At 59.3% G+C, this 19,923-nt stretch overlaps 2 protein-coding genes across 3 annotated transcripts in view; both read right to left on the bottom strand.

The window, feature by feature from the left end:
* GNAT1 (G protein subunit alpha transducin 1) lies at window positions 1-4,918 on the bottom strand. The gene is made up of 9 exons (XM_081071914.1): window positions 4,664-4,918; window positions 3,424-3,466; window positions 3,162-3,303; window positions 2,907-3,064; window positions 2,690-2,818; window positions 2,318-2,447; window positions 1,909-2,062; window positions 1,606-1,797; window positions 1-1,240 (listed from the first exon to the last, which is right to left on the bottom strand). The coding sequence occupies exons 1-8, from the start codon at window positions 4,767-4,769 to the stop codon at window positions 1,607-1,609; spliced, it is 1,053 nt and encodes a 350-aa protein (XP_080928040.1). The 5' UTR covers window positions 4,770-4,918; the 3' UTR covers window positions 1-1,240; window position 1,606.
* Window positions 4,919-7,161: 2,243 nt separating this feature from the next.
* SEMA3F (semaphorin 3F) overlaps window positions 7,162-19,923 on the bottom strand; it is a 30,869-nt gene continuing 18,107 nt past the window's right edge. Inside the window, exons 3-19 of one of the 2 annotated variants that reach the window (XM_081071957.1) lie at window positions 17,482-17,642; window positions 17,317-17,379; window positions 17,083-17,202; window positions 16,313-16,405; window positions 14,704-14,797; window positions 13,386-13,505; window positions 13,060-13,199; window positions 12,820-12,934; window positions 12,581-12,650; window positions 12,277-12,421; window positions 11,027-11,249; window positions 10,319-10,407; window positions 10,150-10,191; window positions 9,811-9,968; window positions 9,563-9,630; window positions 9,157-9,290; window positions 7,162-8,485 (exon numbers count right to left, since the gene is read on the bottom strand). In XM_081071957.1, coding sequence (XP_080928083.1) covers window positions 8,075-8,485; window positions 9,157-9,290; window positions 9,563-9,630; window positions 9,811-9,968; window positions 10,150-10,191; window positions 10,319-10,407; window positions 11,027-11,249; window positions 12,277-12,421; window positions 12,581-12,650; window positions 12,820-12,934; window positions 13,060-13,199; window positions 13,386-13,505; window positions 14,704-14,797; window positions 16,313-16,405; window positions 17,083-17,202; window positions 17,317-17,379; window positions 17,482-17,642 — 2,246 coding nt within the window. In that variant the 3' untranslated portion in view covers window positions 7,162-8,074. The remainder of the gene's footprint in view (window positions 8,486-9,156; window positions 9,291-9,562; window positions 9,631-9,810; window positions 9,969-10,149; window positions 10,192-10,318; window positions 10,408-11,026; window positions 11,250-12,276; window positions 12,422-12,580; window positions 12,651-12,819; window positions 12,935-13,059; window positions 13,200-13,385; window positions 13,506-14,703; window positions 14,798-16,312; window positions 16,406-17,082; window positions 17,203-17,316; window positions 17,380-17,481; window positions 17,643-19,923) is intronic. The other variant, XM_081071958.1, reaches the window with a different exon arrangement.

Below are 19,923 nucleotides of genomic sequence, written 5' to 3'. Positions count from 1 at the left end.
GCCTGATGCAAAGGTTTATTGCTGAGTCTGCATTTAGCTGAGGATGAGTGCGAATCGTTCTCAGGCCTTGCTGGACAGAAGCTCCTGTTCTCACCTGCAGCACAGGCCCTGGCCCATGGACATCAGCAAGGACTTGGTGATCAATGAGAAGTAGGGAGTGGGGATGTGGGGACATGGGCCTCTGTCCCTGACAGTTCAGGCATGGCCCTCAGTTTTTCCTGCCAGGGGATGGGCCCTGAATAGAAAGGGTGAGAGAAGCTGCTGGCAGAGACAAGTGTCACCTGGGTTTGCTTGTGACCCCACCTGAGGTAGACCCCTCTGGGCACGACCTGGTCTCTGTCCTGTCCCAAATTCTCTTCCTGGGGCTGATCGATCGGAGTCGGACTCTGCCCCCAGCCACCCTTCAGGACAGTTTGACCATTGGCTACAGCTGGTGTCAACAGTACCCACCCTCAACAGACCCTCCCTTTGGCTGGCCTGCAGTACTGTGGGTGGGTGGGTGAGCTAGGACACGGATCTTGTGTTCAAGGACAGAGGGGGCAGAGCCTGTGGGGGAAGGGGTTAGGGGGCTACTGTGAGCCTGGTATGTGGGGAAGGGTCCAGCTTGATTCTCTCTCTGGCTCCCAGGCCTGCCCCCACTCACTAATTCATCTATGTAGGAACTGCACAGGCCAGAGTTGGCTTGGACTTTGGACCCCTGAAGCTGCTGGGGTAGACAGGTGTCAGACTTGTCACATGGAGGTGGTACAGCTGGAACGGTTGATGGTAAGCATCAGGCCGGCTTGGAGGAGGGATCCTTGCCTGCCCCTCTGCCCTTCATGAAACTCTGGGAGGGAGGGCTGTTTGCTGAGCCCAGACCCACCAAGGTGAGTCAGGGGCCCCCTGGGGCGGGAGAGCTGCAGGAGATTGGTCAGTTGGGCACTGCTGAGTCACTGTGTGCTCGAGCTGCCCCAAGTCCTGCCTGCTCCTAGCTGGGGCTGGCTGTGTTGGGTCTTGGAGGCCAGGGCAACCAGGCCGTGAAGGGCAGTGCTGGGGTTGGGGGCACCCGGCTCTGGGAGGCCTAGGAATTACAGGGGAGGGTCAGGGCCTCAAGGCTAGTGGGGCTCAGGGTTTTGGATCTGTGGCTGGTGGGGCCACAGGCTGGGACCCAGAAGTCCTGGGGAGATGATAGGGTCCTATTGGCTGGGGCTACAAGGCAGCAAGGGCTACAGGGTCTTAGGATGCACATGGGTTCAGGAACCTGGGAAAACAAGAAGGAATCTGTCAACATCCCTAGCCCCAAAATAACAGCTTAGGTTGAGAGATATTGTGGAGAATTTGGAAGCAGCGACACCTGGGGAGTTGGGCCTGTCAGAGATTAAGTGGGTGGGAGTTGTGAGCCAAGGGCGGGGCCTGTGGCAGTGGGTGGAGCCTGAGGAGCCAGGATGGGGCCTGGAAGCAGAGGGGTTTGGTAGTTGGGGGTCAGGCGGTGGAGTGGGTCTGGAAAGCTGGGGCGGGACCTGGGGTGGGTCTGTTGTAGTGAGGTGGGGTGGGAGCATGGGACGGGGCTGGGGTACTGAGACCAAGGGGCAAGGCAGGGGAGCATCCGGGCTGGGAGGAGCCCACCTCAGAAGAGGCCGCAGTCTTTGAGGTTCTCCTTGATGATGATGTCCGTGACAGCGTCGAAGACAAACTTGACGTTCTGCGTGTCGGTGGCGCACGTCATGTGGGAATAAATCTCCTTCACGTCGCGTCGCATGTTGAGCTCGAGGAACTGCACCTTGATGTAGTTGCCCGCGTCATCGTATGTGTTGGGTCCTGGCGGGGAAGGGGGCTCTTACTCCCTCGCCCAAATCCTTCAGGGCAGGAGGAGGCAGCCCGAGATCGTGGGGGTGGGTCGCCGCCTGGCGGCCGGGCCCGGAGTCTCACCATCGTAGTCCGGGAAGCAGATGCTGAGATGCGCCTTTTTAATCTTCTCGGAAAAAACGTCCTTCTTGTTGAGGAAGAGCACGATGGACGTGGTGGCGAAGTAGCGGTGGTTGCAGATGCTGTTGAACAGGTGCAGGCTCTCGTGCATGCGGTTCTGAGGAGGGCAGAAGCTGTCGGGCGCCGGGAACAAGGGTGGCGACACCTGCCCCCTGGGCTCCGGGGCACCCGGGGCCTCTCCGCGGACAGCTTCAGGCCAGTCTCCCCCCAACGCCTCTCAGCGGGGCTGCTGGCTGCCTCCTCTACTCCCCCGGGCCGCTCAGAAGCGAAAGCCCCTCCCAGACACTCCCCACTCTCGCAGCGCTGTCTCCTGCTGCCCGCGGGCCTCACTCAGGCCCTGCTTGGCACTCACCACTTCGTCGTCCTCCACCAGCACCATGTCATAGGCGCTCAGCGCCGCGATGAAGATGATGCAGGTCACGCCCTCGAAGCAGTGGATCCACTTCTTGCGCTCGGAGCGCTGCCCACCCACATCGAACATCCTGCGGGTCAGATGGGACCTGACCCGGCGCGTAGAGCCCCCGGCCTCCCCTCGCTTCCCAGGGCTGGCCAGGGCTCCCTCAGACCGGCCTGGCACCTGGAGGGGCCGGGCCTTTCCGCCCGCGGGCTACGCGAGAGCCGGAAGGGTCTCCGGTAGGGATGGGGCCACTGGGACGCGAGGGGCCTCGGGGCGGCGAGCTCGCGGGCGGGGCCCCAGAGCGAGGGCGCGGGCCCGGGGTCGTACCGGAAGTTGAGGTCCTTGAAGGAGAACTGCGTCTCGATAATGCCGGTAGTCTTGACTCGCGAGCGCAGCACGTCCTGCTCAGTGGGCACGTAGCCCGGGGTTACCAGGCGCTCCAGGTCGGAGAGGTAGCTGCGGGAGACGCCGGGGTGTGCGTGGGTGGAAAGCAGGAGTGTCGCAGGGCCCCGCCCGCGCCCCCACGCCCCGCCTGCGCGCTCACTAGCCGGCGGAATCGTTCAGCTGGTACTCCGAGGCGCGATCGAAACAGGCCTGGATGCCAGAATCCTTCCACAGCCGCTGGATGATGTCCGACATCTCCTTAGGCATCGTGCCCTCCTCGATGGTGTCCGCCATGTGCATCAGCTTCCGGGCGTCGTCCTGGGGACAGGTGGGAATGGTTGGCGGTGATTAGGGCTTGGGCCCAGCCTGGCGCCTCGAGTCCCCAGAGGTCCGCTCAGCCTGCCTCCTGGCACACCTGGCGCGCGGAATCTCCGTACTGGATGTTGAGTGTAGTCATAGCGCGCACTATGGCCAGGATGGACTGCAGCGTGTTGCCATAGATGATGGCAATGAACTCGAGACACTCTTCCAGCGAGTACCCATCCTGGTGGATGATCCTGCAGCCGGGGAGAGCAGCTGTCAGCGCTTCGTGGTCGGGTGGGGAAGGACAGGCCCTGTGCGCAAGGCTCCCTCCCCTTCCCCCCTCCCAAGGCCTCCCAACCGGCAAGGGCACTCACTTCATCTGCTTGACAATGGTGCTCTTCCCGGATTCACCGGCACCTGGAAGGGAAGCCCTACCTCAGAGCCGCGCTGATCGCATCTCTACCCTACTCCCCTTACTGCCACTGGAAACGCGGCCTGGAAAATGGCTAGGCAGACCCAGAGCACCAGCCCAGCCCCTAGTTCCATCTGTTTTCCCCCCATCCTCCAAGGTAAGGTCCTGACATTCTGGCAGAAAAATATTTGTTAATGTCAGCAGTGACAGAAGAGGGCTGACCAGGGGAATCAACGACCTTCAGCTGTGCTGAGGAACCTCCAAGACCCTGGATACAGACTTTTTATCAGCCTGAGACGAAAATAAAGGCAACCTAGGGCGCCACCTCGTGGATATATCTGGTACCGCACACACGGGATTATTATGAGTAGGGTCAACCCAGCTTTTCACCTGAGGTGGGAGGGAAGTGTCTCCAAGAGGCTCAGAGGGGATTAGCGCCTTTGGGTGGGGGAAGAGATGGAGCTGATAGCCCCTCTAAGCCTGCTCTCCCGAGGGTGCTGGGCACAGCTAATGGGATTTCTGGCTTAGCCTCTCTGTCTTCCCCGGCACTGTGACTTGGTCTGTCTGCCCACATCCCGCTGCCTGTGTGGACCCTGGAGAGCCTGCGTGGAGCCTGACTGCTCTCTCAGAACAGCTCCTTCTTCCCGTTGGGGGAAGCAGTGGCCTCCAGGCACTGGCTCAGCCTCATCTCCCCTCACTTCCATGAGACCGTGGGCATGGCCTTATCTATTCCCCACTGAGCCTTAGTACCCCTCCTCACCCTTGAGCTGCTTTTCAGGTCTGCCAACAGTAAAGCTCTGGAAACTGAGGACCATTGTGTGTGGCTCTGGGTGGTCCTAGAGCCTGCCCACTCTCAGGACGACTATGACCCTCTCCTTCCCAAGGGCGCAGCCCTAGCGGGTTCTCCCAAGGAGGCCCCTGGTTTCTGAGCCCTGCCCAGCAGACCCATCAAGCCAAAGGCTGGAGCTCCACAAGAGTGGCCGACACAAACTTCTCGGGAGGGGAGGCTGCCTGAGGCGGGCCCTCTGGAGAGGAGCGCCACAGCATACCCAGACTTGGGGAGCTGGGGTATCACCTGTCAGGCTGGGCCTTGCTGGCCGCCAGGGCTCCCACTCTAACCTGCCCTGTCGCAGGCTCATTCTGCTCAGCCCTGCTTCACACAAAGGCACTGCCCCCAGCCCTGACCTGGGCCCCATCCCTACCCAGAAGCAGCAGCTTCACGGTTCGAGCATCCTTCTCAGCATCTTCTTTCAGCTTCTTTTCTAGCTCCCTTGAGTGCTTCTCTTCTGCGCTGGCCCCAGCCCCCATGGCCCCGCAGCGGGGGAAGGAACAGGTTGGTCAGTTGGCTTTTCTGGATGGAGGGGTCCCCAGAGTCAGGCTCAGGCCAGTCTCTGGCCTCCCTGGACAGCCTCCTGGCCCCAGGACTGGCAATCTACTGGCTCTCCACAGACCTGTGCAGGCCCTGGTAGGGCTGCTTAGTGGAATTTGGGTACTGGGAGTACCCAAGAGCCAACCAGAGACAAGGACAGGTGAATCCAGCTCAGCCTCCAGCTCTTCTAATCAGGGCAGCATGGCCCCAATCCCTCAACTGCTGACTCTGCACCCCTTCTACCTCCCCACCCCTCACCAACCCTGCTGGAGACAGTCCTGCCCCTGCCCTGGAGCAAGAAGACATGTTTGGTAAGGTCCAGCTTAGAAAGGGGAGGAAAGGGCTTCAAGCCCCGGGGGTGGGGACCATGGAGGGTTGGGGCTGCCAGCAGGGAGGAGAGGGAGAAGCATGCACCCAGCACCTGGTCTATGCCCAGCACTGGGTTCAGCACTGCTCCGTATCTTGTGAGCTCACACCGGTCCTGGGGGAGGGTACCCACGTCATCAGCCCCATTGTACTGAGGAAGCAGAGGCTCAGAGGGCTATACAGCAGGTGAGTGAGAAGGGCCCGGTGACTCTGGACCAGAGTTCTATACGCTGCAGGAAATCAAGATGCAAAGGTAGACATTGCATTTGCACCATGGTGAGGGCTGGATATGACCTGAGCAGGGCTTCTACATGCCTCCATGATGCCAGGGGACTTGGGTGTGCGTGCATGTCTGCTATTGTGCCTGGGGGGTGTGTCTATCCTTTACTGGCACCAAGCAAGCCAATGACATGATGACAACACATCTGTCTGTGTACACTTGTGTGTACACATGTACACGTGTGCCTTTTTGTGTGCATGTGTGTGCGCCTATGTACACGTCTTATACATGTGTACAGGTATGTACTTTTGTACATTTATCTTTATGTGCACATGTGCGTGCTTGTGTGGATTAACGTGTGTGAATATATAAATGCACGGACATGTGCAATGCATTAGTGTGCAGTTTCCTGTATTTGTGTCTGAGCACGTGCCTGTGTACATGTACATTTATGTGTGCACACTTTCACGTGTGTCTACCTGTTTGTATGTACTGGAGAGCAACAAGGCCTGACCTGCAGAGGTGGCTAGGCTCCTCCAGAGAATGTTTTGCAGGCCTGTTGTCAGATGGGGAAACAGTGCCAGAGCAGGTCTGGCACTCTGGGACAAGGAGGGGTGGGGCTCATCTGCTCTGCTCTTGTTCTGTCCCGTGGGTGCTCTGGGACCTGCCTAGGGGTATTTCTGGGGCATGCCTGCCTCACCGAAGGGGTCTGGGGTCTGTGTGTGGGTTCAGTAGGATGGGGAGTGCTGCTGAGTGGAACTGGTTAATTGAGCCCAGTGTTGAGTTCCCAGGCTCTGGACCTCCCATCAGAAGATCTAAACCCTGGGCTCCCGAGGCCCCATCTAGGAGCCCTGAGCCTCCTGGTTCAACTACTGGAAACCTGGCTGCCTTTTAACATCCAACTGTTTGCTACCCAAGGTACCACGAGGGGGTGCCAAGGCCCCAGACACTGAGCACTGAAGCTTGTCCCTGACCTGTGGCTCTCTGTCGGGGCCGGGGCCGGAGATCTGTCTGGAAGCAAGACCATTTGCGCCCTGTTCAACCTTCAGGTTCCATCCATCCTCCACCTCCACATTGTAAGTGGGCTGGGGAGGGGTGGTCTCTGCAGCCCCTTACACACTTCCCAGGGGGGCGGGATGTTACAGGAGCCCAGGTTTGTTAAACCAATGAAAACCTGGTTTCTGCTTATTGGGTTTATTTAAAGTGGGGCCAGACTACTGTTTCCCAGTCGCCACCTGGCTCCCCTTGCTATCAGGTATGGCCCTACGCCCCGCTGGATCCATGGGACTCCCTAGCTCCTAGCTGCCCCTACCAGGGCCTGACTCATTATATTTAGCCCAGGGTGCCCAGCCCCACTTCCTCCTCTAGCAGTTCCTCACCTACCCTGGTCTCCCTACCTCTGCTCGTTTGCTCATGCTGGGCCCTTTGTGGAGAGCTGCCTGGAAGGAGGCAGGAAGGATGGGAATTTTGTTGTGAATCTCAGGGTGGGGGCAACTAGATTGTGAGGGCTGTGGCTGTGTTTTGCCAGTTCCGCGTCCTTAGTGCCAGCACCAGGCTGCACACAAAGCCAGGTGAGGAAGGAATGGTGAACAAATGATCAAACAACTGAATGAACGAATGGCATGCAAAAGAGAACGTGTGGGAACTGGCAGCCAGGACCCATGGGGCTTGGGGGGCAGGAGACACAGAATCTGGGCATGGCTGAACCCCCATCCTTCCTCCCCTGCCAAGGAGAAAAGCCAAAGTCCAGTCCCAGAGCCAGTGTTTATTAACAAGATGGAACCCAAGGGCGTCTGTGGCCTGGGCACAGAGGGCCGCTAGGAGCCCCCATCCACCTACCCAACTGCCCCACCAGAGCTATTTACACCCATCATCTGAAGTGGTGGGCAGGAGGGAGCCCTGGGGAGCCCCTGTAGGCCCCAGGCCTCCACCATGGCCTCCTCTCCCCTCAGCCCTGGTTTCGCCTGGCCCCTTTGCTATTCTCCCAGCCCCTGAGTCACAGTGGCACAGAAAAAGCGAAGAGGAGGTAGAGTGGCCAGGCAGGGAGGGAAGGAGGGGCTGGAGGCGCTGCCCCACCCACGCAGGGCTCCTCTTCTCTTGTCCCCAATAAATAGAGAATAAATACCCAGGAAGGGGCTGGCCTTGACTGAGTGCCCCGCTCCCAGGCAGGGGCCGGCATCCTGTGACGGCCCCTTCTTCCCTCTCTGAGTGCGTCTGAGCCCCCCCACCCCCAGTCTCCAAAGCAGGCCTTGTATTCATGTCTATGCCGATGGCTCAGGTTGACAGCACACATTGGCAAAGGTGGAGTCCGTGCCCCGTCCATGGGGAGCTCGCTCCCTCCCTGTGTCCTGTAGATCCCAGTGGTGGCTGTCCAGCAGGGGGACTCCCAGCTGAGTCTGGGGGCTGTACAGTCCTAGCCTGACCCTGCCAACTGACTGGGCCTCATTAGGTGGGCTCTGCTTTCTGCCATCTCTGACCAGCATGGGTCAAAGCTGCCGACGAGGCAGGCTATATACAACCCACCAATAAATACTGTCTTTGCAGGGGCAGGGTGTGTATAGAATATAGATATTTTTATATATATATATATCTATATATCTTTTATATTAAAAGGGACAAGGGCTAGGCTGGCCCATTGCAGGGCTTAGACAGCTGGCCTCATGTGTCCGGCGGGTGGTGGCGGCGGTTCCGGGGCTTTTTCTGGTCCTGGGATTCAGGAGGCCGGGGTGCCCCCGGGGCCTCCCTGGAGCTGGGGGGCACGTGGCGCCAGTAGCCCTGGCAGTACTGGTGGATGAGGCCCACTTCTGGCTGCGCCAGCAGCTGGGCCAACTCCTGGTATGGTGGTGTGGGGGGGCCGGCACCTGGGGGCGGTGGGGCGCTCACAGCTGGTGGTGGGAAGAGGGCAGCGTGGACAGCATCCCGGCCCAGTACATGCAGCTGCACCCGCGTGACGATGTGCTTGAAGTTGTTCTCAGTGGCCGTGCAGGAGTACAGGCCGCGATCGCTCAGCTGCAGGGCACGAAGCAGCAAGCCTTGTTCTGTGCGCAGGAAACGGTCCTCTGCACGAATCTGAGGGGCAGAGAGTGGGGGCTCAGGGGCTATGTGACCACCCTGCTGCCCCAGCCAGCTCCTAGATCACACCACCTCTGTGGCCATCCCATGTAGGGGCACCCATCTGGAATTTCCATATACCAAGAAACACCCACAGGAAGGTTTCACATGACATCTGAACGAAGTATCCACACATATTTCCATTTCAAGAGGGGTGTACCAGAAGGGGATTCTGTACAATGAGAAAATTTTGGAGCACGCCCACATAGAATTTCTATTTAATGAGAATACCCAATTAGAGCTCCCTCATAAAACATCCATGTAAGGAGGGAATGCCTGGAAGGTATTTCCACAAAATGAGGGCCACCCTACAGAATTTCTATATACTGGAGCCCACCCAATAACGTCTCCCTACAAGGAGGTACACTTCCGATGGATACACGTACGAAGCTTTCATGGAAAGAGGCATTGCCTAGCAATGGTTTCATATAATACGTAAACCCCACAGAATTTCCATATAACTAGATTCACCCAAATGATTTCCTCGTAGGTAAGGGAGTTTGGAAGTGCTTTCTTAGAATGAGGGCTGCCCCCGATTGGCTCCTACCCCACCTTTCCACCCACGTGGAATTTCTACTGTACAAGGGACTCCCACAACCACGGGAAGACTGTGGAGCAAAGGAAATCACCTCACGGCGCCGGTCACTGGGATCTCGCTGGAACAGCCACTTAACAGTGGCCTGGGGCGAGCGGGGCTGGCACTCAAGAAAGGCAGCGCTGCCTGCCACGCCATACTGCACCGACTCCACGGCATTCTTATTGGCTGTCGGACAAGAGGGCACTGTGTGAAAAAGCAGCAGGGCCTCTGGGCAGACTGCAGGCCAATGAGGGGCAGGCACCAAGTAGCACATACAGGGACACCCACCCAGAAAGGCAGAGATGAGCCATCGGGCATCCATCTCCAAAACCCCAAGCCCTTTCACCCCCATGAGCCATGTGAGAATCCTTCTAGTGGAGGCCCTGTGAGCAGCTCAGTGGGTTGCATGAGGCTCGGAGCTGCGAGGAGCACCCAGTGGGGAGGCCCAGCACACTCACGGTTGGAGTTGAAGCCACGGCACTGCCTAATGGGGTTCCCGTGCCGGACGTCCTGCCGGCGGCTCCGCCTGGATGAGGATAGCTCCTGAAGGAGTATGCCTAAAGAGGCGTGCCCCTCCCAGGTCCCTGTACCCTCAAGAATCCAGGGCTCATAGATTTTCCCTGGGTAATATTGCATCCACCTCCCGACTCCCAGGACAGAGCCCTGGGTCTGGTGTCCAAAATTCCAAAGGTCGGCAGGTCCATACCTCTTGGAGGACGCTGTGTAGCGAGAACAGGCCTGACCATCCCAGGCACAGTAGGGGTCCCGGGCAAGGCAGCAGTCAGCACAGGCGGCCCCATACGCCTGACAGCGGTGCAGGCTCAGGTGTGTGACACCCACGGCTGAGGCCACATACAGTTGTTGCTGGGGGAGGGTTAGGGGCACATCAGTTCCCTCCCATCGCCAGCCCCCATCAGGAGCCAGGTGGGCCAGGCTCTTTCCCTTCCTGTTCCATGCCTCCGTTTCCCCACCCCTGCACCGAGGGTATGACCCCAAGGGGTAGCAGGCTCCATCCCTACCCCCAGCCCACTTTGCCAAAACTCACCCTCTTGGAAGAGATGGTCATGGTCTTAACAGGTGCTGGGTCCTGGAAGAAAATAGGGATCAGCGTTGGATCCTGGGGACTCCCTCCCTGCCCTGCCCTGGAGGTCTGAGGCCAGGAGCTGGTATGGACGAGGGCCTGGGTACAGACAGGACTGGGTGGTCACACCCACCTTGAAGACTTCCACCTCCTCCAGCATGAGCTCCTCCATCTCCTGGTCGTCCTTGGGCAGCACAATGACCTTCTGCACTGTCCCGCGGTCTGGAACGGGCCGGGCAGGGCCTCAGTGAGGCTGAGGATGCTGGGGAAGGGGCACCAGCCTCAGCCCCTTCCCCCAGCAGGGCCCAAACCCCAGAGGGCAGTGGAGCAGCAGCTCTGTGCCAAGACTGAAGAGTTTCACCCAGTGATGGGAAGAGGTCTGAGGGGACTGGCCCAGGATAAGGGGCATCAGGGCCAGGGCCTGGCCCGCCCACCCCAGACCCTCGTTTGGGCACTGCTCAGAACAGGACGTTGGAGTAGTCCCCCGTGGTGAGGGCCACTGGAACTGCGGTGGGTGCACTTGTATGTGTGTCTATGAGCATACGTGTGTTAGCATTTGGACCCATGTATCCTGGAGGTGTCTGCCATCTGTCCCCTTTCCTACATGGGTCCCCAGGCACCCAGTGTCCTTGGTCTCCTGGCCCCTAGGGATGACGACGTGGTTTGCCCACCCCTAGTCTGTTATCCTGGCAACAGGGAGAAGGCTCCAAAGGAGGACGGTGGCAGAGTTGACCTTGACCAGCCTGCAGCAACCCCTAGCAGCGTAGGTCCCAGCCCCGTGGATCAGCACCCTCCACCCAGCGGGCCCAGCGCAGGAGGGGCCGGGAGCAGCAGTGGGTACCTGTGCCCAGGAAAAGCACCTCATAGCGCCCATCGGCTGCATCCACCTGGTCCACGGCGACAGTGGTGAGACGGTAGGGAGCACCTGTGCGGACCACCAGGGGCCGCCGCTGCAGCGGGTACACGGCCTGGTACATGAGCGGGTGGCTGCGCATGAAGTTGATGACTTCATCAGGATAGTCTTTGGTGGACTTCATGGACGGTGTAAAGGTCCCACCAGGGCACTGTAGGCAGGTGCGAGTGTCAGGTCCAGGCCTCCCACGTGGGGCTCGCTGGACCCACGAGCTCCACGAGGAGATGCTGTTCTGTCTGTCCCCACCACCTCTGCCAGCCCCACTCCTCAGAGCCCCCAGCAAGGCTTTTGCCCTTCACCCAGCCTCTGCAGGTCCTACTCCAGCTGAAGTCCCAAGGTCTCCCACAGCCACCTCCCTGGCTTCATGTGCTGTGACCTTGTGGCAGCATTCAGCAAAGCTGACCACTCCCTTTCCATGGCCTCCACCCTGATGTCTCCTTCCTCTCTGGATGTTCCTCCACTTCCTGCCACACACACCCTCACCCCCTCCACGTTGGACGCTGCTCAGAGAGACTGTAGGCTCCTTTAACACTCTGGCCATACTTCCCTCACCCCTGCCAGCCTCACTCCAGCCCAGCATCCAACTTCGCCTCTGGGGGATGCCTTCCCTGACCTCTGCTGAGACCAGCTTCTCCATCCCAGTCCTGACCACATGGAGCCACAACGGCCCATTGCATTTGTTCAGGTCATGTTGCTCTCCTGCTTAGACTCCTATTGTGGCCCATGTCACACCAAGATCAAATAAATCACCTCCTACCACCACGAGGCCCTGCAGGTCAGCCCCTGCCCACCCCTCCCTCCTTGCCTACAGTTAGTGGGCGACACTGACCTCCAGCCCTGGCTCCTAGCTACTGCCTTGAAGACTCTCTCCTCCAACCTTCGGCTCCCAAACAGCCCCCCAGATGGAGCAGCCTGCCATACCTAGGCTGCCATCTTTGTTTCAGGATCCTGGCTGGGTTCCTTCACAGCCTGATGCCATGTGTAAATGGTTTTGTTTGTTTTTAAATTTCAGCTTTACTGAGGATAAATGAAGGGTTTATACCCTTCATTTATGTGTGGTCCATCTCCCCCATATGCCTGTGAGCACCATGATGGTGGGGCCCATGTCTGCTAAGGGTTGACTCGGAACAGGCCTTGTAGGAGAGGAAAGGAAAAGGCAGAGTGAGAAGGATCCTCACCGTGCCAGGCCGTGGGTAGGGCATCTTCCCTGAGAAGGGCATCCACTGGTAGTTGGGGCCCTCCTTGTGGGCAAAGGGCCCGTTGAAGACCATGCGAATGTCTGCCATGGAGTAAACGCACACGGCAGAGCCTCGGAACACGGAGCTGCGGGCAGGGCAGGCTGCTGAGATGGACCGGGCAGACCCTCGGCCCAGGCCCCTCCCAGCCTGCCCCTCCCACAGCTCGCCACCAGGCTGGGTCCTCCACAAGTCATAGCCCCCCTCCAGCCACACCATGCCACTGTGGTCCCGGCCCCAGCCTCACCCAGAGGAAGTAAAGACAGCATAAATGACGGGGTTCCTCACATCCTGGGTCTGCTGGACAAACACGTCCTCTGGGGACAGAGGGAGAAGGCGCTGGGAGGGTGCCTTAGCCAGGCACCCCTGGGCCCTGCCCACTCCTGCTCAGGGGGGCCCACCAAAGGTGCCCTGACCTGACCAGCCAGCCAGCCTCCATCCCTCCAGTAGTAGCCACAAGGCCCCACCTGTCTGCTGGGTACTCACGGAGCTCATCGAAGTGAGTCTCAATGCCATCCTCGCCTGGCACAGAGCACACCAGCCGGGCCTTCAGGAACGTGCTCCATTTGTTGACCAGGCAGCAGTGGCCGCCGTCATCATTCTGGGGGGCAGGAGGCAAAGAGCTGAGTCAGATCAGCCCACTCATCCCCAGACCGCCGGCAGAGAAGGGCTGAAAGAACCAGGGCTGTGTCCGGAGAGGGGCAGCATGGGACCAGCAACGCCTACCAGGCAGATCCGGCCAATGCGAGCGTACACCGCAGGGCTCTGCGGCGCCTCCGCCGACCGCTCGCGGAAGAAGAAGTAGAGCTTGTCGTCATTGCGCTCGGCGCTGTCGGGGATGAGCTCAGCATGGATGAAAGAAGGGTCTGTAGGTGGGCAGGGGTCAGCTAGGCGATCCTGCTCTGCCAGTGCCTCTTCCCAACAGAATCCCCGCCATGCGCAGGAAGCGCCATCCCCACCCCCACCCCAGCCAGTCCAAGGGCCCGAATCCCCTAGGACTGCTTCCTCACGCAGCGTTCCCCATCCCAGACACGCTGGCAGGCTGTGCTCACCATTGAGCCACCGGGAGTTGTACTGATCGGTGCGCATGGCCGTCTGCTTTCCCAGTGTACGGAAGATGGCTGCGTCCGTGCCCATGAAGTCGATGTACACGCCAGCATAGAGCTCCTCATCTGTGGGTGGGCCGGTGGGCCAGTCAAGAGGACGGCCCTTTGCCAGGACCAGGGCACAGCCCACATGACCCCCAGGGTAGGGCCCTGTCTGCCCCTCAGCCTCCCCAGGGCACAATCGTCTCACCAGTGGGGCGCCGGTAAATGTTTAACTGGCTCTGGGAGGGCTGGGATTAGTAGCAATGAGCTCTGATTAGTAGCAAGACCCGGTTTCTGTGGATAAATACTCCCACCATGGCTGACTGGAAGCTACTAACCTGGAGTCCCTGAAAGTGGATTTGGGAAGAGCTGCCACCACCACTGTATAGTATTTCCACCCCCACAGATACAAAATAGATGTAAATAACCTCAAGAGCATAGGTAATAATAAAATGCAGTTAAAATAATTAGGAAGTAATGAGTTTTGAGTATGTATTTAATTTTTTTTAATAATAGCTGTGTTTAACAGCTGGCTCACAAGACACCTGAAAATGTAACAACTATGCTGACTCCATGTATTCCCTCTAGATTCCCCTAGGGCAGCCTCTGCTGTCAGGCTAGGACCTTCTCATTCACCAAGACAGGGCGGATAATGCCCACCCCTGCCCTGGGGGCCTTTCCCAGGTTTGGAGGTGACATGGTGCCCAGCAGCTGCTCTGAGAGGCAGACTGAGTTGGGCAGCCAGAAGGCAGGCACAGCGCAGGGACGAGGGTCAGCGGTGGGCTCACCCAACCTGGGGGTAGGGGCAGCAGCTGCTCCTGAGGTCCCAGACGGGACCCCTCCTCAGAGAACATTCCCCCAACCCTCCCAGACAAATTCCCGCCAGCTGGTCACAGGGCCAGGACTCTCCATTGGTGCTTTCTGTGGGCCTCTCCCAGCCTCTCAGACAAACAAGAAAATGGTAGGGGACCACCCCTTGCACACTTGGCTTGTCTCCTCCTCCAGGCAGCCTGTGGCTGGGAGGGTTTTGGCCTTTGCATGGACCATACTGTGGATTTCAGGGTAGGATCTGAGGGGCTGAATAGAAGCTCACACCCCTAGTCTCTGCCCCTCAGCTCACACTGGGGAGTGTCTGTACCCTACTGCCTGCCAGATGGGGCTCCACTGGGGGGCTTCCGGGCTACATGTGCACCCTGGGTCAGTCTTGGGGCCACACCCCCTACTCCAGAGGCAGAGGCCACAGTTTCAGGCTGTAGAAGCAGGATGGGGTGGGGGCACTCACTGATGAGGGCTGAGGCTGTGTCCAGCTTGGGGTCGTATGGACACTTGCCCTTCCCTGACTCGAGTCTCTCAGGCTCCAGGTAGAAGATGTAATCCTGCAGGGCAGAGGGGGGCTCAGCATGGTCCAGGCTGGTCCCACAGCCAGGAAGGGCAAGGCCCCCAGGGACACCCTGAAACCACCCCCTTCACTCCCCAGTTCTCCTTGGGTTTTAACTGTCTCCCAGGGCAGGGCCACACTGTTCTAAGGGAGGTGCTGCCTGGTCCCAAGTCTCAGATAAAACCCGGGAATCAGGTCTCAGAGGGCTCTGCTTTGGGGCCATGAGAGGGGCGTAGGGTGGGTTTATAGAGGCTGAAGCCGCTCCACGCCGTCTGGTTCAGGAAGACGCTGGCTAGGGTCCCCTTGGGCCATAACAGACACAATTCTTTGAGCTGTGGCTGCCTGTCCTGGGCCAAGGAGGGGCTGCCAAGCGCATGGGGTTCTGTCCTTTGGCATCAGGTTCCACCAAGTCAGAGGGCTCTGAGGTCACTATGTCCCCAGGCTTTGTGCCCTACCTGTGGTTCTCAGGACAGATTAATAGGCCATGGCCTTTTCCTGCCCCTCAGCAGAGCCCCCAGCTCCACGTCTCCCCAGGGAGCCAGGAGTTGAGGGGTTCAGCCCAGATCACACAGAATTTACAAAGGCCCCTGTGCCTCCCAGCCCAGCCCTGAAGATGCTCGGAGGAAGGCTGGTGAAAGCCCTGGGACTAGGATGAGCTCATGGGGAGAAGGGAGGGAAAGACAAGAGGCAAAGAGGCAAAAGGAGGTGGCAGCGGGTGGCAGGAATGGTGATGGGAAGGTGTACACAGGCCTGCTTCCAGTTACACTCTGCACACATGATTTCTTGCACACACGGGGCTGCACACATAACTTGGCACACAGCACTGCCAGCATACAGAACACATGGTTCACACGCTGGGCACACACACACAGTCTGAGCAGTCCCACTTTTCAGCATTCCCCACCACAAACACAGGCTCAAGTGATCACTTGCTCTCATTCACCGGCAGCCCCTGCCCCCCTGCCCGCCCCTACCCAGCCCCAGCCCCTCCCAGCCCAGCCCCAGTTCATGACTAGTGGGCAGACAGTTCCGCCCCTCCCACCCAGGAGAAGAGAGCCCCAAGCTTACGAGTGTGCAGACACCTGTGCCGACTGATGCCCACGGGAGGCCTGGGTCATGGAAACCTGAGTAGAATGTGTCAGACTGCACACATGGGCCATGGACCCACTCTGGGGGCTGAATAAAGTGTGGGCTAGAGTGTGCACTGCAGGTGCCCAAGTGTATGTGGGTGCATGTGCATGCACGTCTACACACGTGTTCTGAGGGCTGAGGCTTGGCTGTCCCCAGGGCTCGTATTCCCCACCTAACGGCTTTATGATTTCTTGCCTGCAGGGGTCACACTGAGACTGACATGAATCCAGCTGGGAGTGCCTTCAGAGTCACTGCAGGGGAAGGGCTGGGAGGGGGCACAGAGACAGAGGGGAACCCCGAGGGAGGCTGGCCTGGAAGGCTGGCCCCTGAGTTCGGCTCCGAGGCAGTGCTGCCTGGCAAGGGCCTGGAGGGAGGGGCCCACCTGGCGTGGGGCTGTAGGCGTCGGGTGGAGGGCACCATCCGTGGCTCTGCTGCCTCGGCCTCTGACCACCTGCATCTGGGTCCAGGGCGTGGCCTGAGAAGATGAGGAACAGGGGTTAGAGCTAGGGGTGGCAGGGGCTGGGGGAGCGGGCTCGGGCTGCCAGCCTCTCACACCACACATGCCAGGAACACACGTGAGTCCATATACGCACCTGTGCGTGCACACATACACACAAGCTTGGTGCACACCTGCATACACATGTGACCCCTAGGTCCAATCACTCTTACACACGCCCTACAAGGTCACGCCAGCTCATACATGCCCACATGGAAATGGAAAAGGGCAGAAGCAGGCAGGGACGGGCAGAGCTGGGGCAGGGGCAGCTCTCCCCAGGCCGTGTAGCAGAAGCTGACCCAGGTGTCCAGCCTCCTAACGCTGAGGCCCCCGCCAGACCCTCTGGCTTGGCTGCAGGCGCATGGTCCACAGGCATTGCCAAGAGAACTGTTGCCATGTATGGAGTGAGTGCTTACTATGTGCCAGGCACAGTACTAAGACCTTTGGGAGTGTTAGCTCACTGCCTCTTCCTCACACCAACCTGTGAGAAAGGCAGCTATTAGCCCCATTTTCAGGTGAGGAAACTGAGGCTCTGAGAGGTGAAAGAAGTCACTCACCCACGGTCACACAGCCGGGAAGTGGCCCATCCTCCCATCAGAACCCTGGAATGTGGCCACCAATGGGAGAAGCACAGGGTGGGGGTGGGTGGGACTTACCTGGGCCCGGCGGCCTCGGTTTACATAGGTGCACATGGGGTTGTAGGCACCCGTCCCACACACATACAGGTGTGTTCGGTTCCAGGGCTGGATGAGCCTGACGAAGTTCCCGCACTCACCCTGGGACCAGAGGGAAAGCCGGGGAGGTACCCAGGTGCCTGCCGGGTCCCAGTGCCTCCCTGGGGTCACCTGTCCCCTGTCCCCCACCCCACCTGTGGACCCCACTGTACTCACGTTGCCATCCTTGCCTGAGAGTACGCACTCTTCAATGCGTTGCGGGGAGGCCGCCCAGTGGATCTGCCAGAGATGGGGGTCAGAGGGTACAGCCTGCTGGACGGGGCCCCAGACACGGGCCCTGTGTCCCTTACCCCACCACCCCATGTCTGGGCGGGCCCTTACAATGAGGGGTTCGCGGTTGATGTCGTGCAGGTCCAGGGACAGCACGTAGTCCTTGCTGCCCACGTACATGCGGTCGTGGTCCTCGTCCTTGAGCAGGATTCGGTAGTCAGTGGTGTTGAGCAGGAAGGTGAAGAAGTGGGCAGTGCCTGTGGCCTTCAGCTCTGTGGGTGGAGGGCAGGGCAGCCGGTAGGACACTTGGAGACCATCCAGCCATACCCGCCCGTTGGCAGAGGGGGCCCCACCACACGGTCACCTTAAACGCCCAGCTTCCCCTCCAGGGAATGCTTAGCTCCCTCTCCAGTCCCTGATTACTGGGAGGAGAAAGTGGGACAGGTGGGTAGGTCAGAGAGGGGCCACACCCAAAGCTAAAGCTTCTGGGTCCCCATGAAAGGGCAGTGGGTGAGAGCCAGGGAGCCTGACAGCATCAGAGTCTTTGTTCAGGTGGGGCCGGATGCTGCCAGCGACCCCCAGGGGCCTAAAATGGTTAATAAGTAGAGGGGTGGGGGCAGATGCATCCAGGACAGCTCCCAGCTGCTGGCACAGAGCTGGGGTGCTCTGTCCTTACCCCAGTTGCCCATCAGACAGAAGGCAGAGCTGGCACACAGCAAGATCCCCACCTGGTCAGAGTGGGGTAGCCAGGACACCAGCAAGCCCTGCTGGAGCCATACTACCCAGCAGAGCCGGGCTTCCCCCAGGCCCCACTGGGCTGCTAATGGTGGAATTCTCAGGCCACTTTGAAGCAGCCAGGAACAGTCTTTCCCAGGAAAAACTGCCAGAATGCGACAGTTTCCCTGGGGCTGGGCAAGGGTCTAGTTGCATCCTCAGTTTCTCTTCTGCGTGAGTCTAGCAGCTTGGCCCTCCCACCCTCGAGTTGCAGGGGAAAGTCCTCCTCCCTGAGGATGAAGGACAGGAAGGAACTTGTCCAGTGATAGGTCAATGACAGACCCAGGACTCCAGAAAACTTAGGAACCTTCCTCTGGCAGGGGGAGAGCCCAGGGGTTCCCCTGGCGAGCCCCTCCTCCACCCACCTCTAGTTATTTTTAACTCAGCAAGAGAGGGAGGGTTGTAATGAGGGAGATGAATATTCACAGCACAGGCTTGAGATGGCAGCACACAGAAGAGCATACGCATGTCTGCACAGGGCCCAGGTATGCACATTTGTGCGCACCTGTCCTGCATCAGATGAGGCATTCACCCATCCCATCTCCCCGTCCCACAGCTGCTAACCCCTCTTACAGCGGGTTACCCCTCTCAGAGCTGTTACCCATCTCATAGGTGGTTACCCCTCTCACAGCTGGTTACCCATCTCACAGCTGATAACACCTCTCACAGCTGGTTACCCATCTCACAGGTGGTCACCCCTCTCACAGCTGGTTACCCATCTCACAGGTGGTTACCCCTCTCACAGCTGGTTACCCATCTCACAGCTGGTCACCCATCTCACAGGTGGTCACCCCTCTCACAGCTGGTTACCCATCTCACAGCTGGTCACCCATCTCACAGGTGGTCACCCATCTCACAGGTGGTCACCCCTCTCACAGCTGGTTACCCCTCTCACAGGTGGTTACCCCTCTCACAGCTGGTTACCCCTCTCACAGCTGGTCACCCATCTCACAGCTGGTCACCCATCTCACAGGTGGTCACCCCTCTCACAGCTGGTCACCCATCTCACAGCTGGTCACCCATCTCACAGCTGGTCACCCCTCTCACAGCTGGTCACCCCTCTCACAGCTGGTCACCCCTCTCACAGGTGGTCACCCCTCTCACAGCTGGTCACCCATCTCACAGGTGGTCACCCATCTCACAGGTGGTCACCCCTCTCACAGGTGGTCACCCCTCTCACAGCTGGTCACCCCTCTCACAGGTGGTCACCCATCTCACAGGTGGTCACCCATCTCACAGCTGGTCACCCATCTCACAGGTGGTCACCCATCTCACAGGTGGTCACCCCTCTCACAGGTGGTCACCCCTCTCACAGCTGGTCACCCCTCTCACAGCTGGTCACCCCTCTCACAGGTGGTCACCCCTCTCACAGCTGGTCACCCATCTCACAGCTGGTCACCCCTCTCACAGGTGGTCACCCCTCTCACAGCTGGTTACCCATCTCACAGGTGGTCACCCCTCTCACAGCTGGTCACCCCTCTCACAGGTGGTTACCCATCTCACAGCTGGTCACCCCTCTCACAGCTGGTTACCCATCTCACAGGTGGTCACCCATCTCACAGGTGGTCACCCCTCTCACAGCTGGTCACCCCTCTCACAGGTGGTCACCCCTCTCACAGGTGGTCACCCATCTAACAGGTGGTCACCCCTCTCACAGGTGGTCACCCCTCTCACAGCTGGTCACCCCTCTCACAGCTGGTCACCCCTCTCACAGGTGGTCACCCCTCTCACAGGTGGTCACCCATCTCACAGGTGGTCACCCCTCTCACAGGTGGTCAC

Source organism: Rhinolophus hipposideros, assembly GCF_964194185.1.
Source record: "Rhinolophus hipposideros genome assembly, chromosome: 14".
NCBI lineage: Eukaryota > Metazoa > Chordata > Mammalia > Chiroptera > Rhinolophidae > Rhinolophus > Rhinolophus hipposideros.
The sequence above is the reverse complement of the archived record's forward strand: the minus strand, read 5'-3'. Positions and strand labels throughout refer to the sequence as shown.

What these genes read in the sequence shown, in the direction of transcription:
- GNAT1 (XM_081071914.1), bottom strand. Translation starts at nt 4,769, where the DNA reads ATGGGGGCTGGGGCCAGCGCAGAAGAGAAGCACTCAAGGGAGCTAGAA. An exon ending in ACCATTGTCAAGCAGATGAA is followed by an intron (nt 3,304 to 3,423) that starts GTGAGTGCCCTT and finishes CCCCGGCTGCAG; the next exon opens with GATCATCCACCAGGATGGGT. An exon ending in CTGAACGATTCCGCCGGCTA is followed by an intron (nt 2,819 to 2,906) that starts GTGAGCGCGCAG and finishes CGTCTCCCGCAG; the next exon opens with CTACCTCTCCGACCTGGAGC.